At 37.6% G+C, this 19,119-nt stretch overlaps 1 protein-coding gene across 1 annotated transcript in view; it reads left to right on the top strand.

Annotated features, from left to right (window-relative positions):
• Window positions 1-19,119, top strand: part of DSCAM (DS cell adhesion molecule) — an 859,211-nt gene that overhangs the window by 150,756 nt on the left and 689,336 nt on the right. Inside the window, exon 2 of the mRNA XM_086341570.1 lies at window positions 12,563-12,880. Within this exon, the coding sequence (XP_086197696.1) occupies window positions 12,563-12,880 (318 nt within the window). The remainder of the gene's footprint in view (window positions 1-12,562; window positions 12,881-19,119) is intronic.

The raw sequence follows: 19,119 nt of genomic DNA on the forward strand, positions 1-19,119 counted from the left end.
TTTGAGTTTAGTTTTGTATATGGTGTTAGAAAGTGTTCTAGTTTCATTCTTTTACAAGTGGTTGACCAGATTTCCCAGCACCACTTGTTAAAGAGATTGTCTTTAATCCATTGTATATTCTTGACTCCTTTGTCAAAGATAAGGTGTCCATATGTGCGTGGATTTATCTCTGAGCTTTCTATTTTGTTCCATTGATCTATATTTCTGTTTTTGTGCCAGTACCATACTGTCTTGATAACTGTGGCTTTGTAGTAGAGCCTGAAGTCAGGTAGGTTGATTCCTCCAGTTCCATTTTTCTTTCTCAAGATCGCTTTGGCTATTCGAGGTTTTTTGTATTTCCATACAAATTGTGAAATTATTTGTTCTAGCTCTGTGAAGAATACTGTTGGTAGCTTGATAGGAATTGCATTGAATCTATAAATTGCTTTGGGTAGTATACTCATTTTCACTATATTGATTCTTCCAATCCATGAACATGGTATATTTCTCCGTCTATTAGTGTCCTCTTTGATTTCTTTCACCAGTGTTTTATAGTTTTCTATATATAGGTCTTTAGTTTCTTTAGGTAGATATATTCCTAAGTATTTTATTCTTTCTGTTGCAATGGTGAATGGAATTGTTTCCTTAATTTCTCTTTCTGTTTTCTCATTATTAGTGTATAGGAATGCAAGGGATTTCTGTGTGTTGATTTTATATCCTGCAACTTTACTATAATCATTGATTAGTTCTAGTAATTTTCTGGTGGAGTCTTTAGGGTTTTCTATGTAGAGGATCATGTCATCTGCAAATAGTGAGAGTTTTACTTCTTCTTTTCCAATTTGGATTCCTTTTATTTCTTTTTCTGCTCTGATTGCTGTAGCCAAAACTTCCAAAACTATGTTGAATAGTAATGGTGAAAGTGGGCACCCTTGTCTTGTTCCTGACTTTAGAGGAAATGCTTTCAATTTTTCACCATTGAGGATAATGTTTGCTGTGGGTTTGTCATATATAGCTTTTATTATGTTGAGGTATGTTCCTTCTATTCCTGCTTTCTGGAGAGTTTTTATCATAAATGGGTGTTGAATTTTGTCAAAGGCTTTCTCTGCATCTATTGAGATAATCATATGGTTTTTGTTTTTCAATTTGTTAATGTGGTGTATTACATTGATTGATTTGCGGATATTGAAGAATCCTTGCATCCCTGGGATAAAGCCCACTTGGTCATGGTGTATGATCTTTTTAATGTGTTGTTGGATTCTGATTGCTAGAATTTTGTTAAGGATTTTTGCATCTATGTTCATCAGTGATATTGGCCTGTAGTTTTCTTTTTTTGTGGGATCTTTGTCAGGTTTTGGTATTAGGGTGATGGTGGCCTCATAGAATGAGTTTGGAAGTTTACCTTCCTTTAATTTTTCTTTTACATTGAGGTGTAGCTGATTAACAACGGTGTGTTAGTTTTGGGTGTATAGCAAAGTGACTCAGTTATACATAGACATGTATCTATTCTTTTTCAAGTTCTTTCCCCATTTAGGTTGTTACAGAATATTGAGCAGTGTTCCTGTGCTATACAACAGGTCCTTGTTGGTTGTCTATTTTAAATATAGCAGTGTGTGTTAATTCCATATACCCAATTTATTTTGTTCTTTAATCATAGCATTGGTGACTCATTAGGCTTCAGTGAATTTTAATCTTTCCTTCCCATAAATAGTCTGATCTTATTATTGCTTTGCTATTTTGTTTCTAGTTCATATGACTATATTTTTGGACATTCTCTTTTTGTAATTTCCCCCCTCTCTCCAAGCCTTTTAATCTGCAGGAAGCAAGTCTCTCAATATTATTATGATATCAGTTCCATTTCCCACTCTCTTTTTCTGATGGTTTTCTTAATTTATAATTCCCTATAGGAATCTGCACTTAACTTTCATTCTTCGTTAATTGGTTCTATTTTTGTTCCCATTTTTTTGTGCTCCCTGATCCTAAGGAATTATTTACATCATTTTGGTTTATCCATGTGCTGCTTGTGATCATGAATCCAAGAAAGCATTCTGCTTCTTTCAAATTATTCACCTCTTTCATGTCTCTTGAAAGCTTTGAGCTTAAAATGTAAATGTTGGAGAATAGCAAACTACATACATATTATTCATTATAGAGTCTGTATTCTTCTCTGAAACTGTGCACTTAACTGCCAGCAATGTTACTGAGGGTGACTTTCATCCATCTGAAGGGACAGAGAGACTTCATCTCTGAAATGAATTCCCTAGACACACATGGAAATAATTCTCTAGAAGGATATTGTAAACAATACATAGACATTTTATGGGTAAAATGCTAACATTTTTTCTTATTTCTTTTCTCCAGAGATTTGTAAAACATATAGCAAAATTGAGCTTCTTTTCTTCCTTACTGCAAAATCAGCACACATATTGGATAAAAAGAACATTCTTAGAGTGGCTAACATCTCATAAATGTGTTCGTTTTATAATATCTGAGAGATTCTTTTTTATCAGTCACTAATCCTTATTGTCTCTAGGCATCTTTATAATGGAATTTAGATTATAATAGATGATGCATATGAAATAAAAAACAAATATATTTTTTCTAAAAGGAATCGTTTAGCTATATGTGATATGAAAACCATAATATTTTAAGCACTTATTTATTTATTCAATAAAAATATGAGGGCTTCTATTATGTACTAGTCAGCACATTAAGTACTAAGGAAGAAGACTGCATACCTGGTATGCAGTGCCCGTCTTATAGATTTCAATAGAGTTGGGGACATACATCAAACACCAAGATGAGACTGTGAAATGAAGCAGGAAGCTGAGAGGTAGGGCATGGGGTCTAGTATAGGAGGCAGAAGACCAGGAGTAAATCCTGATGAACTGATGTTTAAGCTGAGAGTCAAAGAACAGGTGGTAGTGAATTGGGTGAAGGATGGTGAAGTATTCCAGCAAGGTATTCAGTATCCATGTTGGTCCTGAGGTGGAAATGAACTTGGGGACTCAAGACACTGAGGAGACTGGCATGGCAGGACCCTAGGAAGCCATCAGTGTTACTAAGGTTGGATTTTTTCTATGCACCACTTGTTAATATCAAAATATACAAGAAGGCAGATAAAATCTCAACTGAAAAGCATAGATACATCAACCCAGTGGTAATCAGCACTAAAAAGAAAGAAACCTAGTTCTCAGTTCTTTTAGATTTGATATTCCTCTCCCTGATTCTAGCGGAATTGCTTTATGTACCATGAAATTTTTATAGATACATAAACATTTCAGATTGTTAATGTATTCTTGACGAGCCGATCACTTTACCATTAGAAAATAGGTATCCTAGTAATATCTCTTTTGCTAAAATCTATTTTAATATTACTATAGTTACTCAGCTTTCTTTTGAGTGGTGTTATTATGGTATATTTTTTTATCCTTTTACTTTTAATCCACTTGTTTTCCTTGTATTTAAAATGGGTTTCTCTTGGATTAAATATAGTTAAATCTTAAATTTTTCATCCAATCTGAAAATTTCTGCCTTTTAATTGGAGTGTTTAGTCCATTTATATTTAATGTGAACAGCAATTTGGTTAGATTTAAATATACCACCTTGATAATTACTTCCTATTTATTTTATCTACTCTCTATTCTTTTTTTTTCTTGTTTCCTTTAGGATTAATGGAACTATTTTGATGATCAATTTATCTACATTAATGGTTTAATATCCAAGTTTTGTTTTATTTTTCAAGTATTTGCTTTAGGGTTTACATGGCCTATTTTCAAATAATAATACAAAGCAATGTGCAGTAGAAGAAACCGAAGATGAAAAACAGTAGATTTTCCTTTTCCTCCTCCCTTCTGCTTTTGTGCCAATACTGGCATTCATTTTATTTCTCTATATAAGTTGTAATCCCAAAACACAGTATCATCAGTTTTGCTTTAAACAGTCAATTGTCTTTTGATCATTTTTTTAAGTGAAGATTTTTTTTTAATATTTACCCATATGTTTATCATTTTTGTCAGTCTTCATTTTTTGGAGAAATCAAAAATGTCTGTTTGGTATTGTTTTACTTTTGTCTGAAAGACTTCCTTTAACTTTCCTTGTACTGCTGACCTACTGTATGCTGTCCCTTAATATTTGGATGTCTGAAAACTCATTATTTTGTCTTCATTTATGATTTTTTTTATTGGGAATAGAATTTTAGATTGTAAGGTATTTTCCGTTTTAAATACTACTTTTTTTCTCTATTTCCTCTGGCTTGTATTGTTTCTGATAAGTCTGACATATTCTTCCCTTTGTTTCTCCACGTTATATGTATTTTTAAAAATGCCTGCCTTTAATATTTTTCTCTTTATTAACAGCTTTCAGCAATGTAATTTTTACGTGTTGTGGTATGATTTTCTTTGTGTTTCTTCTATTTGATATTCATTGAGCTTATGGGATATTTGGAGTTCAGACATTATTAAATTTTGAAATAATAATTATTAAATTTTTTGGTGATTTCCTCTTTCTGGAACTCCAATTATGCATATATTAGGTTACAGGATATTGTCCCATATCTCACTAATTTTATGTTTATTGTTTTAAACGTTTTTTTCTTTGTTTTCCATCTCATAGTTTCTATTAGTTTGCCTTCTGATTTGTTGACATTTTCTTCTGCGAGCTTTAATCTGCTGTTAACTATGTTTGCTCGTATTTCATGTATTATATTTTTCATCTCAAGAAGCTTCATTTTGACTATTTTTATATTGTCCATTTCTCTCATCAGTATGCTTTCCTTATTATCTTGATGATGCTAGGGGAACAATCATTCTAGCCATTTCAGTGCCCATACACTCTGATACTGTCATCTGCCATCTCTGTGTCTGCTTCCAGTGAATAATGGGTCATATTCTCCTGCTTGTTTCCAGTTTTTATCAGATGTCAGATATTGTAAACATTGCATTTACACATTAGACGTTAAACGTTACAGATATTGTAAACATTACATCAAAACTGTTGGATTTTGTCTCTTCATTAACCAGCATTGAAATTTGTTCATTGTGCAGTTAAGTTCCATGGGTTCAACTTAACTTCCTTCTGGAATCCATCCCTTTTAAACTTTTTTTGTGATTAATTTGGCTCCTAGTAGTGACGAAATATACTTTTGAGTCCTCTGATACCCCATATACGAGTTCTCTCCTCTCTGGCTGGAACATGAGCTAACCCCTCTTCTATGTAAGCTTTGGGGATCTTCCACCTGCTCCTTTCTGGTGTTTCTTATCCAGCATCAGTAGTTTCCTCACATACATGTAAATAACAGTCCACACCTAAGACTCATCAAAGGGAATCTTCTTCAGATATCTGGAATTCCCTTTCCATGCAACTTCCTTCTCTTTGCTTTCTTTTTAAAAATTCATTTTCTAATTAGAGTATAATTGCTTTACAATGTTGTATGGTTTCTGCTATACAATAATGTGAATCAGCCATGTCGCTGTTGTTCAGTCTCTGAGTAATGTCCCACTCTTTGTGACCTCATGGACTGCAGCACACCAGGCTCCTCTGTCCTCCACTATCTCCTGGATTTATCAAATTCTTATCCATTGAGTCAGCAATGCTATCTAACCATCTCACCTTCTGCTGCCCCCTTCTCCTTTTACCTTCAATCTTTCCCAGCATCAGTGTCTCTTCCAATGAGTTGGCTCTTTGAATCAGGTGGCAAAGTATTGGAGCTTCAACTTCAGCATCAGTCCTTCTAATGAATATTCAGAGTTGATTTCCTTTAGGATTGACTGGTTAGATCTCCTAGCATCAATTATTTGGCGCTCAGGCTTCTTTATGGTCCAACTCTCACATCTGTACATGACTACTGGAAAAACCATAGCTTTGACTATATTGACCTTTTGGCAAAGTGGTGTCTCTGCTTTTTAATAAGCTGTCTATTAGATGAACTAGCCCCTCCCCATGTGAGATTCAGGGGTTTTCCACCTGCTCCTTTTTAGTGTTTCTTAACCAGCATCAGTAGTTTAATCACACACATGTAAGTATCAGTCCAAACCTAAGACTCATCAAAGGGAACTTTCTTCAGTTCTCTGGAATTCCCTCTCCATGCAACTTCCTTCTCTTTGCTTTTCCAAATCCAGTGTGTTTGGCCTCCTCAGGCCCAACTCAGAAATTCTACCAAGTTCTATTTAGGTTTCCTTCTTTTGGGAATGACTTGGGAACTTTCTCCAGGCTTTACCCTGGAGAAGGAAATGGCAACCCACTCCAGTATACTTGCCTGGAGAATTCCACGGACAGAGGAGCCTGGTGGCTCCAGTCCATGGGGTCACACAGAGTCAGACATGACTGAGTGACTAACACTTTCATTTCCAGGCTTTAAGCTGACTGCTAGTGGGACATAGCTCATTTCTTTCCTTCTTTTAGAACTTGCTGTGTTGTATTGCCTGAATGTTTACTTACAAGAGGGTAAATCTAGTTCCTGTTTTGTTTTGTTTGTTCATGGACAGAGACAGAATTTTATATTTTTAAGTTCTATGTCACTGTGAAGTTTTATCCAGATCTTATTCATGAGGACAGTGACATTGTGTCTTCACTGCTGGGGAATAGATTGAATGATTGAAATACATTAGAGTTAAATGAAGAATTGCTCTAACATATGAACATATTTTATAACGTAACTTGGAATTATTTCATAGACCTTTGGAATGCTTTCCCAGTCACTATGAGACCATCTATTTATCTGCTTTCAGGTTGTCTGATCAAGATGACACTAAATTTCAAAGCACTTGTGCTAATGTGAAAACAGTCTAGAGTCCAGGAATCAGCTAAGGGTTATTCTTTCTATGTAATATTTACTGAAGGCTTAGGTAGCTTCCTTTTCATTTTGGAAGACCTTTATCAAAGCAGTTCATTTTACTAAGCACACCCAATCACATCTTCCTGTGAAAACAATAGAAGCATTTTGGTCCTAAATGGCATTTCTATTCAAAATAAATATACCCAGTTTGCTAATGTAATGGTCTGTTTTCGTTTTCATGTTCTGATCTCTGTGAAGCAGTTGACACTGTTGAAAACTGCTGGTTGACTTTTCAGAATGTTGTCTTTTTTGTCTAGGGCATCATTCTCACTAGGAGTTGGGCTACTAAGTTCATAATTTATTCTTTATCTTCATGATGGTTCTTTCTTTCCCCATTTGTTTAAAATATTGTTTTACTTGAAGTATAGAATACATACAGAGAAGTGTGCATATTCACAGAGTACAGCTTAATGAAATTTTCATGAGCTTAATTCATCAGTGTAACCAGCACCCAGGTCGAGAAAATGAAGAGAGCCGGCAGTCTGGATAGACCCTCATCTCATTTCTATTCTCCATGTCCACCCCACCTCATGAATTATCATTATCTTGAGCCTTAACATCATGGATTATTATTTTTTTTCTATTTTATGCTTGATATGAATGGAATAATGAGTTATGCACTCTCGTGTCTGCTTTCCTTCAACATTATGGTTTTGAGATTAACAACCATTTTGTTTGTAATGGTTCATTCTTATTTTTATTTAGTTATTTGATGTCCAAATGTATAACAATACATTCATCCAGTTTTTATTATTGATTAGGTTTCCCAGATTGTGCTAGTGGTAAAGAATCTGCCTGCCAATGCAGGAGATGCAAGAGATGGTGGGTTCAGTCCCTGGGTCAGAAGAAACCTGGAGTAAGAAGTGGCAGCCCACTCCGGTATTCTTGCCTGGGAAATTCCAGGGACAGAGAAGCCTGGTGGACTACAGTCCTTGGGGCCACAAGGCGTTAGACATGACTGAGTGACTGAGCACATTATCATTGATCGTATCTGAGTGGTTTCCAGTTTGGGACTCACAAATAGTACTGCTATGAATGTGATGTTTATTTTTTGAGTGTATGGGTGGGTTTCTGTTGGATAATACCTATGAACTGAATTGCTGCGTCATGGGGTGTGCGTAGGTTTAGCTATAGCAGTTACTGATGCATAGTTCCCACCATAATTCTATCAGTTTACATTTCCACCTGCAGTGTCTGTGTTTCGTGCTGCCTCACACCCTTGAGACACTCATTATAGTCTGTCTTTTCCGTTTCAGTCATTCAGTTATATGTGTAATGGTAAGCCCTATGCTTTTAATTTACATTTCCATGATGACTATTGCCATTGAGTATTTTTTCGTGTGTTTATTGGCTATTTATATATTGGCCTTTGTGAAGTGATCATCCAAGTCTTTTGCCTGTTTTTTATTTAGATTATTTTTTTATTGTTGACTTGCAGGAGTTCATTATGTATTTTGGTGCAAGTCCATGGTCAGATATCCATTGCTTACTTTTTATATATTAACTATCCCTGAGAATCCATCTCTGGGTTTTGTCTCTTCTTGTTCTTCACCTTGGTGTATAGTGGTAGCTGGCATCTTCTCACTTCCCTCCTGCCTTTGATAACTCAGTGTCCTGCTGTGTCTATGCCTTCTGCCTAGAATCGTCTTGCCCTTCCCCTTTGGGAAGCTACCTTCCTCTTTCCCAGGTTGGGTTAGTTTCTCTATCATTTATGAGTCTGTAGCACATTGTTGATAATCCCTGGTGGTTCAGTGGAAAAGAACTTGCCTGCTAATGCAGGAGATTCAGGTTCAGGAAGGAGAACAAAATGGCATTGCCTGGAGAAGGAAATTGCAACTTGCTCCAGTATTGTTGCCTGGGAAATCCTGTGGACAGAGGAACCTGGTGGGCTATACAGTCTATGGGGTCACAAAAGAGTTGGACAAGACTTAGCATCTAAACAACAAGAAAAATAATTATCACTGATCGTGTTTAATGACCATGCAGCCCTCTAGCCCCGAAATTCCTGGAGAGCAGTGGCATGACTCCTGCAAATGTGTGTAACTGTGACCTTGCATGAGGCCTGGCAAGAGCAGGTGCTCAGCAAATACTGCTGCACGCATGAATGGTTGTGTTTTGCACCCTGTAAAGTTTCTTCCATGTTACTTCTTTCACTTTGCCGTATTTGAATTTTAAAGAGCGCAATATTGACTTAATTTTCTTTTAAGTGTAACATTCTCCTTTGTGTTTGTCACTGGAGTCTTGATTATACCATCTGTTATAACAGTATAAAATATGGGAAATCTGCAAATGAAAAAACAATTCTCCAAAGCTCCTTCCTTTACTACCCTTAGTGTTTACACCCCACGATTTTATACCTTAAATCTCACAACAAGATTCTGCCAAGTGTTTTGTTGAGTGCTAATAAAGTGCAATTATTTTCAAAGAACTCTTGCTCTCTCACTCTCTCCCTCCCACACACACACACACACACACTTCACATTGAGATTGCCTGTGCCCTTATTGGAGGGAGCAAACGTTACTGTATATAAAGTGCATACAGCACTCCATAAATAAAGTACTACTATTTAAGCAGATGGATGGGCCCTTGGACGAAAGAAATAAAAGCTGTTGGAATGTAGTTTGGGTTTTCTTTTGCCTGTGGCCATACGATGTGTATCTTAGAAAGCAAGTTTGTGTTACATTATTAAACCCAGTGGTGTGAAATAGAAAGACTCAAGTGGAATATCTAAAAAATGTAAGGAGAAGTGACAGTAATCCCCCAGAGGTCACTTATCTCTTTAACTGCGAGGATTAAACATTTAATTTGCATTTTCTCAAAGTCATTTAAATAATTTCATAAGCTGCCTCTTGGAATGTGGCTTATAGTAGAAAATATACATTTAATTAAGAAATATTTCTTACATGCATTCACATTTTCGAAGACTGCTATTCTTCACAAGGCAACTTTTATGACAAAAAAGAGTAAATTCAAATATGACTAAATTTTACTTGGTTTGAATCACCTACAATTCAGTTGACAGAAGAGTAATGTGGGTAGGGAAAGAAAAGAATTGGGGTGGAATTAATTAGCCTCAAGAGTGACAGTTACCTCGTTCCTAACAATATGTTTGGGGTAATGTCAGTTTCCTAAAAAGCTCAAACTCACAGTGCTGCTATCAGCATTTTCATTTGAGTTGGAAGCTGCAATGTTTAGCTATTAACTGTGCTTCTGGTCTGAGCCAATTTCTTAGTTAGCAATAGCTTCCATATTCTGATGTACCGAGTATTGTTAAGACTTTAGGTATGTTTGGGAGAGAAAACCATCACATAGTTACTTCTTGATGAACACCACTTCCTGTCTTCTCTTTGGGTAAATCCATCACTTTTGCACAGTGTATTTTTCTCTGCCATCTCTTGATGAATGGTGTTCATGCTGTTGCCTGCTCAGAGATAGCCAGCACTGACCATGGCCAGATTCTGGTTACTGCTGGTGACAGTGACCAAGAGAAAGCAGGTGGGTCTCCAAGGAACACATGTGGAGGATGGCAAATCTCAGGAACAGAGCTTTCCCAAGATTTGCCTTTGAACAGTAAGGGCAGCTGAGTAATGAAATAAAATCTTCATCATGGAGACTGAGTTCTGGTTCTGCAGTCTCCTACCCTGAGTCCTTGCTCCAGGGACAACCTCTCTGAGTCTCCACCTCATCTTCTGTGGAGCAGAGCCTGGTCTAACCTGGCAGGGCTACTGTACACAGGAGTAAATGAAATAACACCTCAGTCTCATAATATTGCCTGGCATGGCAGGGGCACTTAGCAAATATTATTCTCATCTCTGCCCAGTGAGGTTAATTCTCAGTATCTATGGCTTCTTTGGGCTTCCCTGGTAGCTCAGCTAGCAAAGAATCTGCCTGCAATGCAGGAGACCCTGATTTGATTCCTGGGTCAGGAAGATCCTCTGGAGAAAGGATAGACTACCCACTCCAATATTCTTGGGCTTCCCTGGTGGCTCAAATGTTAAAGACTCTGCCTGCAATGTGGGAGACCTAGCTTCAGTCCCTGGATTGGGAAGATCCCCTGGAGAAGGGCATGGCAATCCACTTAAATATTCTTGCCTGGAGAATCCCTATGGACAGAGGAGCCTGGCAGGCTGTAGTCCCTGGGGTCACAAAGAGTCGGACATGACTGAGTGACTAAGCGTAGCGCAGGGCTCCTTTACTCTCTTGTGAACAGGTGACAGGGTATGAATTTGTTTTTAGAAAGCCACCCAGAAACATAAATGTCTGAGAAGAGGGTCTTCATTGCACTTGTACATCTTTTGTTTAATTTTTGGATTCTAGAAGTTGGATTTTTTTGCTTCATGGAAAGAACACTCCACAGTTGTCAATGAGTACAATGTAGTCTCTCAATAAATTCCTGGAAACCTTTGAAGACATTTTATTTGTAGTAATTAAAACAGAAACAACTGAAGCAGCCCGAGTGAGGGAACTAGTTTAGAAAATCATCTTATATAAAATGTGCATACACCTATAACTTACGGTCTGCTCTCTCTGTCTGCAGTTCCTCTGTATCCAAAGATCCAACTGACCAAGGATGGTATAACACTGTAGTATTTCCTATTGAAAACTGCCTGTGTATAAGAGACCCACCCAGTTCAAATCAGTGTTGTTCAGAGTCATCTGTACTTGTGAAGTCTGAAACATGACATTATGTGTATGAAATAATGTTAAGAGTATGAAGCAGAGTCTGTAACAACTGCCTGTTTCATGTGTTTATATTATGACATAGTTTAACCCTGTAGGCTGTAGGTGGATGGACCAGAAGAGTAAGTGAAACAGAATTTGCCATAGGCTGGTGGAATTGAATGATACTTTTATCAAAGTTCTCTTTATTATTGCAACATATTTTCAATAACAATGAAAAATTGTTGATTGGATTGGATTTTCAGAAAACCAACTGGCCTTTCCAAAATGCTTTACATCCAGATCTTCAATTTTAATTTTAAAAATTTTGGACTAATTTCATTCAAAATTAGTTCTCAATGTATACTTTCAACCGAGCAATTTGATTCTAGCAACCGGATCTAGTGATTCACTCACGTAGCTTCTCCTTATTAACCCCTCATGGCTTGTTTTGCTCTGTGCCCTAGGCAATAGTGTGAGCAAATTATGGCTTTGTTTCATGAGCTTTACGTTCTAGACAGGTCAACAAACAATAAGTGAATACAAAACCCAAAATAAATTCCGATAGTGGTCAGTACCATGGAGACACAATAGGGCTCTAGACACGGGGCTGAAAGGTCACCTGTTCAAAGTTTAAGTTCCAGGTTGACTTAATTTGTGTTGGGCTTCCCAGGTGGCAAAGTGGTAAAGAACCCACCTGCCAATGCAGGAGATGCAGGAGACACGGGTTGGATCCCTGGGTCTGGAGGACCCCCTGGAGTCTGAAATGGCAACCCAATCCAGTATTCTTGCCTGAAAAATTCCATGGCCAGAGGAAATTGGTGGGCTATAGTCCATGGGGTTGCAGAGTCGGACACCACTGAGCACATCCATAACTTAATTTGTGAACAAATTGTGAAATGAAGCTGCTGCCTCTCTGTCCGTGGTAGGTTGAGCAATTTTGAATGATTAAGTTTTAGTCGAGCCTTGTGACTGTTTCTCCAAATAACCTCTTGAGCTAGGTTGACATGGTGATGTGTTGATATTCTATGTTGAAAGATGAGTGCAGAAGGTGCACTTTTCTGACACACTCGTGTGTTGTCTCCTTGCAGTTTTCAGTGAGGACCTTCACTCCAGCCTCTACTTTGTCAATGCATCTCTGCAAGAGGTAGTGTTTGCGAGCACCACGGGGACCCTGGTGCCCTGCCCCGCAGCAGGGATCCCTCCTGTGTCTCTCAGATGGTACCTGGCGACGGGCGAGGAGATCTACGATGTCCCCGGAATCCGCCACGTCCACCCCAACGGCACTCTCCAGATTTTCCCCTTCCCTCCTTCAAGCTTTAGTACCTTAATCCATGATAATACTTACTATTGCACAGCTGAAAATCCTTCAGGGAAAATTAGAAGTCAGGATGTCCACATCAAGGCTGGTGAGTACAGCTCCTCCAACTTTATCCCTTCTGTGCTGCTGGGGGTCTGGGTGGGCAATGATAAGTACTAAGATGCCATCAGCTGGGAACCGGTGAAAATCCTGTCATTAGTTCATTATTTTGATGGATGCTTTGAGATGTCAGAGTGCCTTAAATGAAAATGCTGGAATTAATGGTTTTAGTTTTAATTAATTGCTAGAAAAATTAATGGTTCTTTCTCCCAACAAAACAAACACACAAATACTGTAAATATCACCTTTAGCTTCTTGTTTTTATGAGATAGTTTTCTTATCATTCAACATTTTGCTGTTTGAATAATGAGTATGTCAAAAGTGTTTGGGATTCTCAGGTAAAGAACCCACCTGCCAATGTAGGAAAATGCAGAAGATGTGGTTTTGATCCCTGGGTTGGGAAGATCCCCTGGAGAAGAACATGGCAACTCTAGTATTCTTGCCTGGAGAATTCCATGGACAGAGGAGCCCAGTGGGCTAGAGTCCATAGAGTCACAAAGAGTTGGACACAACTGAAGCAACTTAGCATGCAAAAGTGTTCAATGCATTTGTAAACCCTGACAACTCTGTTTCTATAGATCACCAAACACTGTGGAAGTGGGGAAAATCCTTCTGTGGCATTAAGTTTGCTGTGCAGCTCTTGGGTCAATTTTAATGTAGCCACTCAACAAATAGTCCTTGAGCTCCTGTAGTGAATCAGGCTCTGTTCCAGGTACAGGGAGTAGATGCGGAAAAAAAGGCCTGGCGTGTGTCTGTGTGGACATAATCCTAATGAAGGAGTCAGACAATGGGCAAATAAATACATTTGAGTCAGAGTTTATAACAAAAGTTGGCCTGTGTTCCAGGCACTATGAAATTTGCTGAGTATGTGTAAAAAACTGAGGAGAGAAAAAATACCATCCAAGAATCGATGAAAACATTTTCATCAGTTCAATGTGATACTGATGGCTGCTTTGAGATGTCAGAGCATCTTTTTCAGATTTTGGAGTGCCTATATTGCTGGAACTAAAACTCACATTAGTGATACTGAGTTGCAAAAGTCTAAATGATTACCCAGCCTTGTATTTTGACCAAACAATACAGTAACTGACACTTGAGTGTCTCCAAGTCATTGTTTCCGGTTCCCTTTTCTGTTCCTTCCCCTGCACTGTCTCAGAGGAAGAGGGTGGAGGTGGAGGAAAGGAAGACAAAGGGAGAGCAGAGGACAAGGAACTGAACTGGAATAAAGCCTAGCATCAATGTTTATTGTCAGTGAAACAGCATTAGTCTAATATTCTTATATTCCGTGTGAAATACAAAAGGGTCTTTTAACAATTTTGACTGCATCACATGTTGCTGGAATGTTGTCAGTAAATAAACCCTGAATTGATAATGTTCCTTTCAACATCATACTGTATTTTTTTTTTAATTGCCATAGCTACCAGTCAAACCAAGAATACAGCCTGACATTCACAGACATCAGAAGTTGTACAGACAAGACATATTGTGTCATTCTATAGGTATAATCAAGCCTGAAAAAACATACACACAGCTAGACTCCAGTTAGCAAGCAGTGTTTTTTTTTTTTTTTAAGCCTAGCCTTTCAAATACTATGGCAGACTGGCAGAGCATAATGACAAATAGACGAGAATGTGACTTTGATGATTGTCTTATACACCAGGTAGCTGGGAGAACTTTGTAATAATTTCTGCAGCAAGTGTGAAGGTGAGATTTGAAGACATCATAACATGAGCAAAATATGAAATGTTTCTGAATTTCTGCATATGATCTCTTTGATGTGAGCAATCAGACATTAGACTGTGACTCATCCTGCTAGCTACTCATTTCCCAGCTATATTTTGATCTCCATGACACGCTCGTGAATTCCAAGATGTGCACAAAAATGCACTTAAGAAGGGAAGAAAAAATTGGCTTTAATCAAAGATATGAAAAGTTGATATCCCAAATAATTAAAATGAAGCAAATGAAATTTGTGTAGAAACTTCTAAACCTGACAAACAGGGAGACACAGTGAATGCCTTTTACCTGGCAGGCTAACAAGTTTAATGATGTGTCCTAAAAACATATTTATAAACTACAGAGTACCACTTAGAGTAAAATCTGGAACTTCAAACCAAACAACTATACTTGTCTGTGCTAATCTATTTCTGTCTTGGGTTTCCTGTCAGATAAAAGAATTAAATGCTTACTTCTGTTTTAACTGCTATTTTCTAAATTTGTCATAGAACTGATTGTTTTTGCACTACCACGTAGGTTTACAGGGATGGAAATGCCATCATCTTATCTGGCATCTAAGCTATGTTCCCACTTCCAGGGAGTTACATGATGGCTGTTTGTGTGCTGGTATTCTTGACGTCTAAAGCCACGGAAGCACATGATGTCTGGGTCAGTTTGAACTTACAAGATGGGTGTTTTGTTGTCCAAATGAGATTTCCTTTCTCGCTTCTTATTACGAACAATTTATGGTACAGAAGGTGATACAGTGGTAAAGGATACACCTGCTAATTCAGGAGATGCAGGAGACATGGGTTTGATCCCTGAGTCAGCAGTATCCCCTGGAGGAGGAAGTGGAAACCCACTAAAATGTTCTTGCCTGGGAAATCCCAAGGACAGAAGAGTCTGGCAGGCTATAGTCCATGGGGTTGCAAAGAGGTGGACATGAGTGAATGACTGAGCATGGATGTGCAATGGTTATAATAGTCTTTTAGATTGTTGACTGGGTGTTGGACAGTCTGGTGTCACCATTTTTATGTAGATGCTGTTCAGAAGGGCAGGGGAGGGATGTGTATGTTCCACAGAGATGACTGTGTAGCAGATCTGAGCAGGTTGAGCTCTGACTCAGGGGGACCTGCCTGCGGATCAGTTCAGTTTAGTTCAGATGCTCAGTCATGTCCGACTCTTTGGGACCCTGTGGACTGCAGCACGCCAGGCTTCCCTGTCCATTACCAGCTCATGAACTTGCTCAAACTCATGTCCATCGAGTCAGCGATGCCATCCAACCATCTCATCCTCTGTCGTCCCCTTCTCCTCCTGCCTTCAACCTTTCCCAGCATCAGGGTCTCTTTTAATGAGTCAGTTCTTCACATCAGGTGGCCAAAGTATTGGAGTTTCAGCTTCAGCATCAGTCCTTCCAATGAATATTCAGGACTGATTTCCTGTGTATCAGGTCATCCTAAATGTCTGAGTGTCCCTCTAGATTGACACTGGGATTTTTTTTGAATAATCTATTAGGTAAATGGTCTCATAATCTCTCCTTTATATGTCTAAGGAATTCTTATTCTTAACAGTTTTCAGTGACTTTGACTTAGGTTTGACTGTCAACAAAACAGGGAAGTTTCATCCATCATGTCTTCTTAATCAGGTCTCCTAGTTCTCCTTCACATAGAATACTTTCTTGTCCCTTTTGTCCTAGGGATGAAATGCAGATGGGTTATGTGAAGCACTGCTTCTCTGCCCATGCTGTATTTCTCCTTAGCAAATAGTAATCAGCTATATGACCTTGGGCAAGTCAAAAAATTTCTAGTGACTATTTTCTCCTTAGTAGACTGTGGTTAATAACATTTGACTGGGGCTTCTGCTTATAGCTGAAATGGAGTAGCAGAGACCAAATTTACCCTTTTATCTGAAACAACGATAGCACACAGACAAAAATCAAATCATCAAACATATCAGTCTAATTAAAAGAAAATATCAAAAGAAAGCTGGAGTAACTATGTTAATATCAAAGCATATTTCAGAGCAAAGAATATTACCAAGGCTAAAGAAGGCCATTATGTAAAAAAGGTCAGCTAATTGAGTATGACTATTATAAATTTTATTTACCCAAGAGATAACTTCAAAATACATGAAGTAAAAATTGTTAGAGCTGCCAGAAGAAATAGGCAAATCAATATTTATAGTTGGAGATTTTAATAACCCTCTGTTAATAACTGGCAGAATAAGACAGAAAATGAGCAAGAATAAAGAATACTTACATGACACTGCTAATCAGCTTGACCAAATTGACATTTAAGTATAGAACATTCCATCTAAGGATAGCACAACACACATTCTCTTTAAGAACACACAGATATTTACTAAAATCATATTATGAATGAAACAAATTTCAGATGAATTTCTAAAAATATTAGTCATATAAAGTATGTTCTTTGACTACAATGGAAGTAAATTAGAATCACTAACACTAGGATCTCTGGGAAGTCTCCAAATATTTGGATAATAAAATAACACACTTCTAAATGGTGTCAAAGGAAAAAACAAATGGTAAATGAAAAAGTATTTTGAACTGAATAAAAATGAAAGTACAGTATCTAATGATGTGAGGAATGCCACTAAAGCAATGTTTAGGGGGAGAAATAAGTTTTAAAAACTTACATTAGAAATGAAAATTGATCTCAAATAGCAATCACTAAAAAAAAATGATCTTAACTTCAGAAAAATGAATACATTAAAACCAATATAAGCAAAAAGAAAATAATAAAGAAAAGTGGAAAATAATGTATTATAAAATGGAGGAAATCTATGAAGCAAAATGTTGTTTCTTTGAGAACGTTCAATAAAATCAGTACATTGATAAGCTGACTAGACTGAAGAGCAAATGAGAGCAAAGACAAATTATCAGGAATGAGAGAAATTGCTTATATATATATATACACATATATATATGTTTATACATATATATATAAACATCCGTCTAGTCAAGGCTATAATTTTTCCAGTGGTCATGTATGGATGTGAGAGTTGGACTGTGAAGAAGACTGAGTGCCGAAGAATTGATGCTTTTGAACTGTGGTGTTGGAGAAGACTTTTGAGAGTCCCTTGGACTGCAAGGAGATCCAACCAGTCCATCCTAAAGGAGGTCCGTCCTGGGTGTTCATTGGAAGGACTGATGCTCAAGCTGAAACTCCAATACTTTGGCCATTTCATGCAAAGAGTTGACTCACTGGAAAAGACCCTGATGCTGGGAGGGGTTGGGTCAGGAGGAGAAGGGGACGACAGAGGATGAGATGCCTGGATGGCATCACCGACTAAATGCACATGAGTTTGAATGAACTCCGGGAGTTGGTGATGGACAGGGAGGCCTGGCGTGCTGCAATTCATGGGGTTGCAAAGAGTTGGACACGACTGAGCTACTGAACTGAACTGAATCAGTATTCTCTAATAATTATCATTCTATACATTTAAATTATAATAAGCAAATATTAAGATATGGGAGTGTCAATAAATCAAACAACTTCAATAAAAAGAGAAACAATTTGAAAGAAACAAAATGCCAAAACTCATTCAAGAAGAAATAAACTGAAGAGTCCTATCCCTATTTGAATTCAATATAGAAAGATACCCTGCAATGAAAATGGATTAACTCTTTATTCCACCAAATACTTGAGGAAGAAATAATGAAAATTCTAAGCAAATGCTTCCAGAAATTTGAAGAGGAAAGAATACTTCCCAAATTATTTTTTGAGATCACCATTACCCTGACACTAAAACAAGGCAAAGATATTATAAGAGAAACAAAGGTAAATATTTGTCATGAATATGTGTGTAAAAATGCTAAACAAAATTTCAGCAAATTGAATTCAACCACATTTAAAAAGGGCTCATCTCCAGAATGCTAGGTTGTTTCCACATTTGAATATTAACCAAGGCAATTCACCATACTGACATATTAAAAATAAAGCTATGTGAACATTTCAATAGGTACAGAAAATCATTGACAAAATACAGCATCCTCTTATGATAAAAACCCCCAGAAATCTAGCAGTAGAAGGAAATTTGATTTTAAAAAGGTAAAAAATTCGTGCCACAGCCAATATCATACTTAGTGGTGAATGATAACGTGCTTTCCTTCAAGGATGAGGATGTGCGCTTTCACCAATTCTATTATACTGAAGTTTGCAGCCAGTGCAAAAAGGCAGGAAAAATAGGTTAAAGGCAACCCAGTTGTAAAGAAAAAAGTTCATCTGTTTTTATTTATAGATGCTAACAATCAATTAAAAAAATTAGATGACCTTTACCAATAAGGCTCAGTTCAGTTCAGTTCACTCAGTCGTGCCCAACTCTTTGTGACCCTGTGGACTGCAGCACGCCAAGCTGCCCTGTCCATCACCAATTCCTGGAGCTTGCTCAAGCTCATGTCCATCAAGTTGGTGATGCCACCCAACCATCTCATCCCCTGTCATCCCCTTCTTCTCTTGTCTTCAATCTTTCAAGCATCAGGGTCTTTTC

This window comes from Bos grunniens, chromosome 1 (genome assembly GCF_055505025.1).
Source record: "Bos grunniens cultivar Pamir isolate PY7600 chromosome 1, Bosgru_T2T1.0, whole genome shotgun sequence".
Taxonomy (NCBI): domain Eukaryota; kingdom Metazoa; phylum Chordata; class Mammalia; order Artiodactyla; family Bovidae; genus Bos; species Bos grunniens.